Below are 14,206 nucleotides of genomic sequence, written 5' to 3' on the forward strand. Positions count from 1 at the left end.
GATTGAGAAAATGTCAAGAGTACATACTAGACTACTTTGAAGATGCTAAAATATAACACAGTTTTGATTTATTTTGGATTTTGTTTAGTCACAACATAATTCCCATAGTTCCATTTATGTTATTCCATAGTTTTGATGACTTTACAATTATTCTAAAATGTGAAAAAAAAAATAAATAAAAAAAAAAAAAAAAAATATATATATATATATATATATATATATATATATATATATATATATATATATAAAATAAAGAATGAGTAAGTGTTTCAAAACTTTTGACCGGTAGTGTATATAAACACTAGATTGTTTATACTGTACACTACACATCTTAGATTGCAGAATTTGTTTTATTTATTTTTTTTATTACATATTTAATAAAATTAATTCTTGACAAGCACATAGCTGCTGATCAGCACAAAACCACCCAAACAGAGTGTAGAGGTTATGAAATCTATAGTCAACATTTGGGAAGGGATCACTTTGACAAGCTTTGCAATTTTAATTGTAATATGATAAATGTTGGTTCATCGCATTTTGATGCACTGCTGAAGGCGCCGCAAGCTCTTGCATCGCTGACTAAAGCAGTCAATGCAGTATGGAGCATTTTGCGGTTTAGTAATCGTGCAAGGCCATATCACAATTTCAAATCTTTTTTTTTTTTTTTTTTTTTTGGGATTTTCTCCCCTTTTCTTAAAAAAAACATTGGCTTAAAAGTTGTTCTCAAGCAGATTGAAACTTACTTTTGCACAATATTTACATTTCTATCAAAGTTTGTTCAAGACTGATGTGATGTAATTTGGTCAACAAGCTGAACATCTATGACGCAATGGATGTTCCTGTAAAAGAAAGATTAAGAACTAAACATCACATGGAGCCTATCACAACATAAAACATGAAGGCAACAACAATAAGCAGAGCATGGAAGCAACTCTGCTTGCTCTTTGGTAAGCATAATTTATTACTTCATGGCATTCTAGACTGATTCTAATCTCTCTATAAAGGATAGGCCAGATATAATTGTAGATATACATTTGTGCTTTTTCTACAGCTTTTCTCTCTTATTGGTCTTATGGACAGGATACGTCCTCCTGTTCCTCCTCTGAATTCTCTTTTGAGCAGCTCAATCAAAAACTTAAGGTATCAACAGTTCATCTATAGCTAAAACACTGAAGCCTAGCTGTTTGCAAACAGCAGATGATTTTAATTAAAAAAATATTGGTACTTTCAGTGTTGACTTTACAGGCTTAATGTGAAGATTACAATTAGATAGCCATAGTCACATTTTTAGACAAACCTCTCTGCATCTAGGAAATTAAAAATTGTTTGGAAGCTGTATCTGGCCAGTGGACACCATATCAAAATGCAGAAATTTTAAACCAACTAATCATGCTGAGTGATATCATCCAGAAACAACAGAGTGCTGGTAATTCAGTCTGTATCTTTCTCTCTAATAACTATGCTATATATCATATAATCATATTGCATTACTCTATATAAATAATGAAAAGATTATCTCTTTGCAGAGTTACTGAGGTTACTGCCAGAAAACTGTACTGCTCCAGCAGTGCCCAAGGATGGAGGCCTGCTGTGTGTATCTGCTGAAAATAAGATCTACTGTAAACCTATGTGCAATGCGGTATGCTATGCTTTGGTTTCACTGGTTTTACATTGCTATTGCTTCATCTCAGTCTCAAAGCACGTTTGATGTGTTAGAACTTTCCTCATGGCATAAACCCAATTTTTATATATATATATATATATATATTGAATAAATACAATTTTTACTGTTATGCTTTTAATTATTAATTTTGATATAAAAAATAAATTTTAAAATTATATTATACATTTTAAACTTGCATTTTAGAAAATTACATGTACCTGAAGCTTGTGCAGGGGAGGACATGCACACTTACATAAGTTGTATTGGTATTTGTGCAAGTTCTACCCTGTAAGGCTTATATCATTGGGATACATACAACCTTCTGATTCATCAGCACCTCCCAGTGGACAACACGAGATTTCAACAAGTTAATAAAAAAGAAAAAAAAATCCAGGCCAATTCTTTATAAAACCCGGCTACACTCCTGACAGTTATGGCAATCCTGACAGTAAAACAAAACATTAAAACATTATTATTATTATTATGATTATTATTTATGTGCTTTTAATTTCTTTCTAAATTTAACTTACTCCACACAACAGGGTTATGATTTCAATTTTATAAGAAGATCAAGGCTGTACGAGGAATGCAGTGCTGCCACACAACACAAATGGACAACACAATTCATAGGTGGCAACAGGCTGGCTGATTGCAGCAGTGAGTCCTAAATATATTAGACATGAAAATATGATTACATTTTACTTGTTGCTATAGTGGAGAAATGTTTTATGAGGTTCACCTAACATCTGTTTTCAACAATCAAGAGTCATATCACCTTCAAAAGCTAAAAAGATATACTGTGGACCTCTGGGTCCCTGAGGCTTTATCCTAAAAACACTAAATAAGAGGGAGAGGCAGACAGTTGGTGGAATATTTAACACTCATTAATTTATCTCTGCAGAATCCCACATTTCAGTGGCAGGAGCCCCCTCTGCCTACTTCCATGAGGGCAAGGACTGTCACAAGACAAACAGTGATGAACAACTAGTGGGAAACATCACAAACATCTTTCAGTCAGAGCTGGTTAAGGCAGGCATCACAAAATTAATTAAATCTTCCGGCCTTCTCTGTGGCTAGAACAAGAACCAGACTCAACAAATAGATGCAAAAAGTCTTAAGAATTAAATTAGTGAATATTTTGCACAGGGTATAAAATTAGGAGTTTATTTTGTTTTATGTAATATGTAGATTTGGCTTTAAAAAGTAAGGCCTGTTTTAAGTGTAAAATCTCAGCAAAAGGGAAAACTGTGGAAAACATAACACTCGATGAGGAAATTAATGTTTAATGATGTGAACACAAATACTACAAATACCATGCGTAATCAAATTATCAGTGTGGTTAAGTCAAGGATAAAATTCAACACACTAAATCAATTTTACTATAATAAAAAGGCAACCGCAGTAATTTAATAACACACAAGGCAACTGTTAAAAATCAAACTAATGTATCTTAATAAAGTAGTCCAGAGGAGAGGGGTAAAACTTTGGGAGTATATTGGCATTTTTGTATGCACAGGAAGTATCATTTGCAATGAATATACTTTTTTCCCTCTCGAATAGCTCTAATTGTTGGCCAGGGAGTTTTAGAAAAGTCTTCAAACATTTATCATGTTTCTCTGAACTATTATTGCCAATTAATCAGGCCAGAATAATCTACGGGAAATCTGCTTAATGACAGATGTGCACCATGTTATCCAGCCTTACCAATCATAGGTCAATGGAACAGGTCCTGTTTAATTTACACATGATTGCTGTTGCTGTATGTGGAACACTTCTGTCTTGTTGTGAATTTATTCAGGTGTGATTTTCTTCAGAGATGGAAAATTACTGCATTTGTGTTTGCACTGAACAGCAGGAATGGTGCAAAATTTGCCAAAAATGTGTATTTAAGCATTTATAAGCATTAATAAGCAGCCTGCCGTTTTAAAAATGCAAACATGACTTATCCAAACATGACTTGGGTAATTGTCATTCAAAACAACCCTTTTATTAGCAAACATCTATAAATCTCATCATTTGATGCATGTTAATTTGATTCTTTTTTTGAATGCATTGTTACAACAGGACCACTAGATGCCAGTGTTGTCAGCATTTTAAATAAAATTGGTACTGATACATTAACACAAGACTTAAACAGTATCAGTGACTTAAGTTGGATGAACACGAGTATTTAATTATAGAAATTCAAATGCATGCAAGTACTAAACAAAATTCTGTTAGACTATTGGTCTAATCTTAACTCTAGACTAGAGTGCTCCTGCAGAGGGCTGCATCAAGTGTTGTTGCTCATACCTGAAAGTATGTTGCCATTATTACTTTTCTGACAGTACATAAAGCAAGACCAAAACTGTAGATGGGCTGCAAAAGTTATCAGGCATGTTATCTTAGATGATATATTAAGTTTAATGAAATCATTCCCAGTCAATACATGATAAATAAGTGGCACTATAAAATAAAATAATGTCATTATTAAAATCTAAAAAAATCTAATACTGAACGATTTACATACACAGAGGGTGTCCAATGTGTAAGTTTTTGAAGCATACCTCTGCACATCTTGAAGTCCATCTGAAACACCCAAGCTTAGCATATAATGCCCTTCTGTAATAATTTCTGCACAGAAAAATACAAACAAATAAATTCCTGTATACTCCTCCTACTAAAGTACTAAACACTTTCCTATTAGCCTGCGCCTAGACACCAAAAAATACAGACCCATTTTTACTATCTCTTTCAAATGAAATCTCTCAACAACACTTCCTAAGTGCCTCAGCCTTAAAGGAGTCATGACATACTCTTTTATATATATATATATATATATATATATATATATATATATATATATATATATGAATAAATACAATTTTTACTGTTATGCTTTTAATTAATAATTTTGATATAAAAAATAAATGTTAAAATTATATTATACATTTTAAACTTGCATTTTAGAAACTTACATGTACCTGAAGCTTGTGCAGGGGAGGACATGCACACTTACATAAGTTGTATTGGTATTTGTGCAAGTTCTGTAATATATATATATATATATATATAAAATTGTATTATTTTCCCTGAGGTCCACTTCTGTTAGTAAAGTATTTTTGCACCAAAAGAGCCAAACAGTCATTGTTACACCTGCAGCGCCTGCTATCTCTCCTGAACGCCGTCAGAGGTCGCCATCTCCAGAGTGCTCACCCAACTGTTTCACATTACCTCTGTCTTTTTAAGTTCCCTGTTTACACGCAATCAGTGTGAAGTCTTGTTCTGCCTAGTCTGCAATTCTGAGCGTTATTACCATTCCTGTTTTCCCTGTGTTTTGACTCCTGCCTGTTCATCGTATTTCCCAGCTTGTGTGTATTTGGACCTATTTCCTGTTTACTGGATTACTTGGTTTGCCTTTCTTGGACTGTCTTCCTGTGTACCGAACCCTTGCTTGCTTTTTCATTTACCCTTTTATTTGCTACTTTGTTGCACTGTTTATACGTTTATTAAACTGCATATGGATCTTAACATTACTGCCCCGGCGTCTTCACTACAGAAGACTTCACCCAACTTAGATCCAGCAGCCTTCCAACAGTTACACAAGCTTGTTACAGCGCAAGCAGCAATGCTTACCAGTCAACATCAGCATCTGTGCAAGCTCACCTCTATCACAGAAGAACTCTTTAAATCCGTGCAGCCAAAACGCAAGTATCTCCAATGAAAGTTTCCACAAGCAACTCAGCCAGCAGCACAACACACTCTACAGCTGTTGTTAATCCTCGACTCTCGCTTCCTGAGAAGTTTGACGGATCACCCAGTAAGTGTCAAGGATTTCTCTTGCAATGTGAGCTTTTTCTATTTCAACTACCTCAAATGTATCCCAATGATGAAGCTTGTGTTTCCTTTATTGTATCACTGCTGTCAGAAAAAGCACTAGACTGGGCTACTGCAGTATGAAGTCGTGAGAACATTTTAAAACGCTCTTTGTCTCACTTCCTAGCTCGTTTACGGGAGGTTTTTGAACACTCTGAGGATGGAAAGGACCCGGGAGAACTTCTATTGTATTTAAAACAGGGGAAGAGGTCTTCTGCTGAATTCTCTTTATCCTTTCGCACGCTAGCAGCGCAAACAGTGTGGGTGGCGGACACTTTGAAACTGTTGTTCCGTCAGGGGTTAAATCCTGATCTTCAACCTGAACTAGCATGTCATGATGAGGGGAAATCTCTTGATGAATTCATCAAATTAGCCATTCGCCTGGATAACCTGATCAAAGCCCGTCGTCCAGTCAGCTCTCTACAGACACTTCACTCTGACATCGCTGCAACCAGTTATCACAAGCCCATGCAAGTGGGTCTTTCTTCTCTCTCCTCCGAAGAACAAAGACGCCATCTCCGGGAGAGATTATGTATCTGCTGCGGACAGTCGGGACATTTACTGGCTGCCTGCCCTGCAGCGGTGAGTTTGGAACTTTCAAACCTAATTCTTATCGAACAGTTTGAAGTTTGTTACTTTGCATGTTCTAAATAATGAACATCATGTATCTGCCATTTTAGATTCAGGGGCTGCAGGTAACTTTATTCACCTGGGTCTTGCCACGAATCTAAATCTGTCTTTTGTCCCCTGTGACCCTCCTTTACATGTATCAGCGCTAGATGGATGACCACTGGGTTCTGGCAAGACTCAACAAATCACCTGACCCATTCGTCTTCAAGTTGGACTCCTTCATCATGAGGAGATTCAATTCCTAGTCACTCACTCTTTAAAGAAACCGATTGTTCTTGGCCTGCCATGGCTGAGACTTCACAACCCTGAGATCTCATGGAGAGATGGACAAATCACTCATTGGAGTGCTTCCTGTTTCCAGTCTTGCCTCAACCTTCCTGAACCCATCTCTATCCCTCCTGTAAGCACCACGACTATCCTCACTGAGAAGGAGATATCGATCCTGCCACATTATTATTTGGATCTCCAGGAGGCATTCAGCAAATCAAAGGCTACGCAACTTCCTCCTCACCATTCCTGTGACTGTGCCATTGACCTTCTGCCAGGCAACTCTCTTCCATGCGGATGAATATACCACTTATCAGAACCTGAAACTAAAGCTATGGAGGAATACATATCGGAGTCCCTAGAAAGAGGGTTCATTCGACCATCCACTTCTCCTGCTTCTGCTGGTTTCTTCTTCGTAGGAAAGAAGGACGGGGGCCTTCGTCCATGCATTGACTACCGAGACCTGAACACAGTCACCATCAAGTATCGCTATCCTCTCCCTCTGGTACCAGCAGCATTAGAGCAGTTATGATGCGCCAAAACCTTTACCAAACTGGATCATCGTAACGCCTACAATTTAATCCGCATTCGGGAGGGGGATGAATGGAAAACTGCCTTTTCTACACACACTGGCCACTACGAATACCAGGTGATGCCTTTCGGACTTTCCAACAGTCCATCTGTCTTTCAAGCCTATGTAAATGACATTTTTCGCAATCTTATTGGCAAATGGGTTATTGTCTACATCGATGACATTCTGATATACACTTCTTCCCTTGAGGAACATGTTCAACACGTCAGAGTGGTGCTCAACCACCTCGTTCAACATCAACTGTATACCAAGATGGAGAAATGTGAGTTTCACCAATCTACCATCTCTTTCCTGGGGTATGTCATCTCCCCCGAGGGGGTCACCATGGACTCCTCTAAGGTGCAAGCCGTGCTGCAGTGGCCACTACCTATGTCTGTCAAGGGACTACAGCGCTTCCTTGGTTTTGCCAATTTCTACAGACGTTTCATCCAAGGTTTCAGCTCGGTGGCTGCTCCACTCACCTCACTGCTCAGAGGAAAAGCTCTGAAACTAATTTGGACACCTTCTGCTCGTCAAGCCTTTGATGACCTCAAACGACGTATTACAACTGCACCCATTCTCCATCATCCAGACCCCACTCGACCCTTCGTGATGGAAGTGGATGCCTCTGATTCAGGAGTTGGTGCAGTACTCTTTCAACGACAAGGATCTCCCACCAAACTCCATCCCTGTGCCTTCTACTCACGCAAGTTGTCAGCTGCTGAAAGAAACGTTGGCAATCGTGAACTGTTGGCCATGAAAGTGGCTTTCAAGGAGTGGAGACATTGGTTAGAGGGAGCTCGTCATCCTTTCCTGTTGATCACGGATCATCGCAACCTGGAGTACATTCAGTCTGCTAAATCCTCATCAAGCTCGATGGTCTCTATTCTTCTCCAGGTTTGATTTCACCATTACCTTTCGACCTGGCTCCAAGAATAGCAAAGCTGATGCCCTGTCCCACATTTATGGGTCCACTACTTACAACAACCCTGTGACTCCCACAGGGTTGGTAATCCCACCAACCCTCATTGTCGCTCCCGTACAGTGGGACATTATGGTAGACATCACCCAAGCTCAGAACCAAGAACCCACTCCCACTGACTGCCCTCCTGATAAAGTCTTTGTTCCCAGATCCTTACGCAACAGAGTTCTTGAGTGGGTTCATGACTTGGCCTGCTCCGGACATCCAGGCACACAAGCTACTTGCAGGTTACAAGTACAACCACTCCTTTCAAGTGCATCCTAGGTTTTCAACCCCCACGCTTTCCCTGGTCTTGGGAGCCATCCGATGTACCTGCAGTCGACGACTGGGTGCAGTGCAGTGAGGCTATCTGGGATCAAGCTCACGTCCACTTACAACATGCTATTTGCCGACAGAGGGAGCAGGCCAATCTCCATCAGCGGCCTGGCTCCAACTATGCTCCAGTGCAGTGGGTTTGGCTATCCACCCGAGATCTTTGTCTTCGGCTCCCGTGCAAGAAATTAAGTCCCAGGTATGTTAGCCCTTTCAAAATCCTTCATCAAATCAATCCTGTGTCCTTCAAGCTTCAGCTCCCTGCTAATTACCGTGTTTCCCCCACCTTTCATGTTTCCTTGCTCAAACCCTGCGGCGCCTCCAAGAGAGGAGGGCTCTCAAGACCCCCAGAGACCCCTTCCATTCCTCATTGATGGAGAGGTGGCCTTTCGGGTACACAAGCTCCTGGACTCTCGACGCCGGGGTCGGACTCTCCAATACTTGGTTGACTGGGAGGGCTACGGCCCTGAGGAGCATTCCTGGATGAACTCAGAGGACATTCTGGACCCTGCTCTCATCTCTGAATTCCACCACTATTTCCCTAATCGTCCCGCTCCTAGAGGTCGTGGTAGACCCTGACGCAGACAACCTCCTCGCGGGGGGGGGGGGGGGGGGCTGGGGCTCTGTTACACCTGCAGCACCTGCTATCTCTCCTGAACGCCGCCAGAGGTCACCATCTCCAGAGTACTAACCCTTCCTTCACGAACTACATTTCCCATAATTCTCCACTCAGATTGATTACTCACCCACCTGTTTCACATTACCTCTGTCTATTTAAGGCACTTGTTTACACGCAATCAGTGCGAAGTCTTGTTCTGCCTAGTCTGCAATTCTGAGTGTTATTACCATTCCTGTTTTCTCTGTGTTTTGACTCCTGCCTGTTCATCGTATTTCCCAGCCTGCTTGTGTGTTTTTGGACCTATTGTCAGCTTACTGGATTACCCCTCTGTCTCTCGGATTTACTTGGTTTGCCTTTCTTGGGCTGTCTTCCTGTGTACCGAACCCTTGCCTGTTTTTTCGTTTACCCTTTTATTTGCTACTTTGTTGTACTGTTTATACATTTATTAAAATGCATATGGATCTTAACATTACTGCCCCTGTGTCTTCACTACAGTCATGACATATGAAACATTCATGAATGGAAATGGTTACCTATGTTTTTGCGGTCGGGTCCAACAGTGTTTTTAACTGCCTCGTCCTTTAATAACAGTTTCTTTTCAAAGCATGGATCATATTGTGACTGGTTCAAAGCAATCCACGCTGATATGAGCCGAAAACTCACACAATCCATGCTGAAATATGATGAACACACAAACCTTAATACAAACCATAGTAAACCTGACGCACACACATATCATCCTGCACTGATGCGATCAGGAACTTACATTTCAGTCGCTATTTCCTGATGTTGGGATGCTTCAACAGAGGCCAAACAGAGATGCTAGTCTTCACAGGTGCAACATCTCACATCTTCCATCGTTTTTACAATTTGAACTTGTATCGCCTCTTACATAGACCAACAAATCAAAATAGCGCAGATGGGTGCAAAAACCCATCCAGGATGAGTTTACATTTTAAAACAGCAAGACGCAGAATGGGGTCTCCTTTTAAGAGTTGTAACTTTGTGACATGTATGTTGTGACATTTAAAAGGGGCGAGAGATGCATGATAATGGTTGAAGCAGTTCATCTATTGCATGTTTGTGTTTTTAAAAAAAACATTTAAAAATAGTCCAGATGGGCACAATAAGGTGTCCTGTGTAAGTCCCCTTTGGTGTACAGGAATATTAGATCCATCCATCTTTTTCTCTCCTCTTCATCTTTCTAACTGATCACCAATGGTCGAGCCAAGCGTGCGAAGATGTAAAAGTAGTCGTGGATGTCTTGCTGTAGAGGTAGTCATGTGCTGATGTATTCATCTGTGTGACTTTACAAAGTGCTCTTTTTGTATTGAGGAGGACGTTTTGAGTTCTGAAACTTACCGTATGTTTTTTTTTAATAGCATAATTAACTCTTACATGTCAAAAGATCAAATACATTTTTATTCCTCATGTCATGACCCCTTTAAGAATATAAAGAGATGCAAACTGCACCAACATGATTCCAAAAGTGATTGTAAAAGTGTCACTGAAATAGATATGTATACTAATCATTCTGGGTTCGTTACAGGAAAAAAAATGGTTACCATTCGCAGAGACTGAATCTCAGAGCTGAGGGTCTCTCGTAGAAGCTCAAGCTCTTCTTCTTTATATAACTCCAGTTCTTTCTTGAGTCTAAATACCACCATTTATGCACACACAGAAACACACATACAAAGGCAAATAGTGAACTGATCATGTTTGTCAGAAGCACAATAAGTCGAGTCTGGCTCTAAAAGAGCTGATCAACTGAGCTCATCATTAACCAAAACTAGTAAACACCCCATGATACTCTCAGATTGAAAAGAATTTCAGAAGTACATATACTCTTACCTATAGTTCGATTACTGACTAGTGAAAAATGCTCTTACATACTTTAATGCATTTGATGAAACTGAAAAGGCCTGAGCTGTGAAAGCTACATATTTTCAGTAGTACCTGAGGGGTGCCTCTGCTATGTACAATAGAATGCTTTGTGTACTAAAGAAAACTAAAGCTCTCCTTTGAAATGCAAACATATTTATTTACCAACGTTTTGGTTTACCAGCCTTTTTCAAGGTACATTTTTAAATTTTTTCTAGGAGTTTTAAGTTTTTTTTTTTTTTGAAGGTTTACCAATATGAGCATATAATGAACACATAATGCTGCATGACTTTGCATATTCCGACAAATTTAAATATGCAATTCTGACTGAAATATTGCTTTGAAAAGACAAATTTAAACTGTCAAAGACCAGAGCATTCAGAGCAGCCACGGCTGAATCTACAGTGCCACAGCAACAGAAATCTTATTTTACCTTAGTTGTGAGCTTGCAGTCTGAATGTAATATGACGTAAAAAATGAATTCTGTAGGGAAACTCTGGTAAAAGCCCACTATATATAAGCTAATCACAGACTAACTCCAAGGTCGGGAAGTTCAAGCAGTGACCCAAATGGAAATGGAAAGATGACCAAAAGAAATCTTAAATAAACCTAATCTTAAATGGTATCTTAAGTTGCTTTTTCATAGTCATAAACCAATAAGCTTTTTTACATGATCAAATTAAATCAATTAAATCACTTCATCCAGCCATGCTTGTAAAGTCTGTGATGCTGACGCCTTTCACATAACTCCCACTTAAACAGACACTGTTAATTTTAACTGGCACGTGTTCAATGTCAGACAATCAATACAGGGGAAAAACTGCCCTCTGCATGGTGAGGGCTGGTGTTTAAGTGTGATTCATGACTACACAGGAGAGGAATGAATTTATTCTGAGCTCTGCACTGCTGTCCCAAAAGCCTCATCCTCAGCACGTCCTGTGGGCTCATGCAATCTCTCCTATTAATGAGAAAGATTTGTGTGAGCATGGACTATGCTCAGCACACTAGCCCCATATGATTTACAAACCCCAGTGGAGGAGCTTTCTTCCTGAGACAGGCCAACTACTGATCTCCTTTCCATCATCACTTGCTAGTTGGATGTTGTTCTGAAGGGGTTTTATCTGTTTAACTCTGGGCCAGACATAGTAAACATATCAAAGACCTAATTAATAGGATGGACCTAATGCTGCATTATTTACATGTGGTGGAGTGACAGGAGGAAGATGAAGTGATGGATGAAGGGAAATTCAGCATTTCTAAACTACAGCTACAGTACAACCTGATGCTTGTGTAAACAGATGACTCAATTTCATTAATACTTAAGCATTCAGTCACACAATGAAGTTCTGAATCTTAAAAATCATTTGCAAGAACTCTCACATAATGGCAGAGGTTTAAGAGAAAAAAACAAAACAAAACAAAATTTCTATTAAGAGTTTTCTGTGATGCATCACTTGTGTGGTGGAAGTATAGTAGACTGTATACTTACATAATGATGGGTCATAGTTTTCTTACCTGACACATGTACTGTCTGTTAAGGGTTTCTGACAGACCATGAGACTCTCTGTCTTCAAACACTCTGTCAGAGTCTCTGCTTCCTTCAGATCCTTCTCTGTGTCTGCAGAGGAATAGAACACATGAGGGTGAGAGGCTTTTTCAAGGAACCTCTGAAATACTACTTAAGAAGAGTCTTGTTTCTGTACCTTTAAGTTGTGACTGAATGTCCTGAAGATCAGTTTCTAGTGTTCTCTTCTCTTTCTCCATAGAGCTCAGCCAAGTGTTCTTTTGCTTTAGCAAGTCCATCTCTGAGAAACAGCATAAGTGACAACATAACGTAACCTGCTCAATGCTGACAGGCAGTTAAAGAAAAACAAATAATCCATTGAAAAAACCATTGAAAATAATAACTTCATACAAAGATATGGATTCATCAAAACCAGAGAAACAAATGTGGTTTCATCAAATTTAATTTTAATTAATAACCCTATTTGACACTTCATTTCAGAGTGCCAACACAGAATTTGACTTAACACTTTTCTTGGCTCAAATAGTTTGCTAAATCAGTGAATTAGATACCTCTGCCTAATTTTCAATAAAAAGCAGCTCACCTTTGTTTAGAGTTTCAGCTTCTAGCTCCAGACTATGGATCTTAGATCGGGTTTGGGTGTGAAAAGCAACATTTCTGTCACTCAGTAGGTTGAATTCATTGTTGAAAGATTTCATCTCTTTCATGAATTTTTCTCTCTCCTCCAGTGATTCACTTTTCAGTCTGTCCTAAATTTTAAAACGAGACAGGCTATTATGTAGATTACAAACAGAACAAAAGCACATTTAAAATTTCAGCATGGACATCGCAGTACGAGATGGGTGATGGATAATGTTGGCACTGTTTACTTAATTGGCAGGAGGCATTTTCTTTCTATCAACTATAGAACCTATAGTTAGGGGTCCAAGCACCAAAGGTACTGGAACCCTATTGTATTTGTACTGATTTTCTTCTTATTATATCATTATTCTTTTTCTCAGTGATGGGCAGTAGCTTCGCTACAAATAGCGAAGCTATTAGCTTAACTACATTTCTGAGTAGTGCGGTGGTAGCTTCGCTAGTTTTTAAATCAAGTAGCTTTTCAGTAGCAAAGCTATATTTTTGACAAGGTAGCGGCGTAGCGTTGAGAAAAGCTACACCACTACATCATGCCTTGTACCCAGTGTTTACTATCGCCTGTTTTGAATCAAAACTAAAGATGTCCAATCACAAAATGATCACACATGACAGGAAAGCAGTCTGAATCGGTTTGTGATTCAATCTGAATGACTCAGAAAGCTTGCGCATGTGCTGCTGAATCATTTGTTCGCACTCTCACTTGCCAATAAGCTCACGGATTATTTTATAACATGGAAAATAAAGATTACACTGGTTGCAGTGGACCTACAATCAATGGAAACAAAACCTGCAAATGTGTCCTATCGTTTGCCAGTGATGAAGGTCTTTATAAAGTTCAACACGTTTGCAGCTTGTAAATGACTTCTGCAGGTAAATACATTTTCCAACCAAAAGAGTATCGAAACATGCATTAGCCTTCATGAAAACACATTAAAAAAAGTACCATGACATTACCATATTTTTTTGGACATGTACCATTACCTGGACGTTAATACAATGGTAGATTATATGAATATGGTAATCGTTTAGTGAAGTACCATGGTATTTTTTTTTTTTATTAATTTGAAGCACCATTAAATACAATAGTACATGAATATGGTAATCATATATCAATTTAGCATGGTAGTAACATGGTATTCTTTGAAGTACTATGAAGCACCATGCAAATACAGAATGGTACATAAATATGGTAATTGTATATCAAAGTACCATGGTATTACCATCTGATTCCATCAGAAATCACATTATTGTCCAGATATGCT

At 38.9% G+C, this 14,206-nt stretch overlaps 2 protein-coding genes across 2 annotated transcripts; one reads left to right on the forward strand and one right to left on the reverse strand.

Moving 5' to 3' along the window:
* The first annotated feature begins 837 nt into the window (after window positions 1-837).
* si:ch1073-126c3.2 (uncharacterized protein LOC555816 homolog) lies at window positions 838-3,791 on the forward strand. Its single transcript, XM_051648629.1, has 6 exons — window positions 838-947; window positions 1,052-1,140; window positions 1,312-1,426; window positions 1,527-1,639; window positions 2,206-2,320; window positions 2,565-3,791. Exons 1-6 carry the CDS (start codon window positions 896-898, stop codon window positions 2,738-2,740), a joined length of 660 nt encoding a protein of 219 aa, XP_051504589.1. The 5' UTR covers window positions 838-895; the 3' UTR covers window positions 2,741-3,791.
* Window positions 3,792-10,332: 6,541 nt separating this feature from the next.
* On the reverse strand, window positions 10,333-13,049 carry ccdc172 (coiled-coil domain containing 172). The gene is made up of 5 exons (XM_051647412.1): window positions 12,889-13,049; window positions 12,484-12,585; window positions 12,296-12,398; window positions 10,465-10,552; window positions 10,333-10,341 (listed from the first exon to the last, which is right to left on the reverse strand). The coding sequence occupies exons 1-5, from the start codon at window positions 13,010-13,012 to the stop codon at window positions 10,333-10,335; spliced, it is 426 nt and encodes a 141-aa protein (XP_051503372.1). The 5' UTR covers window positions 13,013-13,049.
* Between the last annotated feature and the right edge of the window lie 1,157 nt (window positions 13,050-14,206).

This window comes from Myxocyprinus asiaticus, chromosome 21 (genome assembly GCF_019703515.2).
Source record: "Myxocyprinus asiaticus isolate MX2 ecotype Aquarium Trade chromosome 21, UBuf_Myxa_2, whole genome shotgun sequence".
Lineage (NCBI taxonomy): Eukaryota > Metazoa > Chordata > Actinopteri > Cypriniformes > Catostomidae > Myxocyprinus > Myxocyprinus asiaticus.

What these genes read in the sequence shown, in the direction of transcription:
- si:ch1073-126c3.2 (XM_051648629.1), top strand. Translation starts at nt 896, where the DNA reads ATGAAGGCAACAACAATAAGCAGAGCATGGAAGCAACTCTGCTTGCTC. An exon ending in CCAGAAACAACAGAGTGCTG is followed by an intron (nt 1,427 to 1,526) that starts GTAATTCAGTCT and finishes ATCTCTTTGCAG; the next exon opens with AGTTACTGAGGTTACTGCCA. An exon ending in CAGGCTGGCTGATTGCAGCA is followed by an intron (nt 2,321 to 2,564) that starts GTGAGTCCTAAA and finishes TTATCTCTGCAG; the next exon opens with AATCCCACATTTCAGTGGCA.
- ccdc172 (XM_051647412.1), bottom strand. Translation starts at nt 13,012, where the DNA reads ATGAAAGAGATGAAATCTTTCAACAATGAATTCAACCTACTGAGTGAC. An exon ending in AGCTGAAACTCTAAACAAAG is followed by an intron (nt 12,586 to 12,888) that starts GTGAGCTGCTTT and finishes GCTGTTTCTCAG; the next exon opens with AGATGGACTTGCTAAAGCAA. An exon ending in CATTCAGTCACAACTTAAAG is followed by an intron (nt 12,399 to 12,483) that starts GTACAGAAACAA and finishes ATTCCTCTGCAG; the next exon opens with ACACAGAGAAGGATCTGAAG.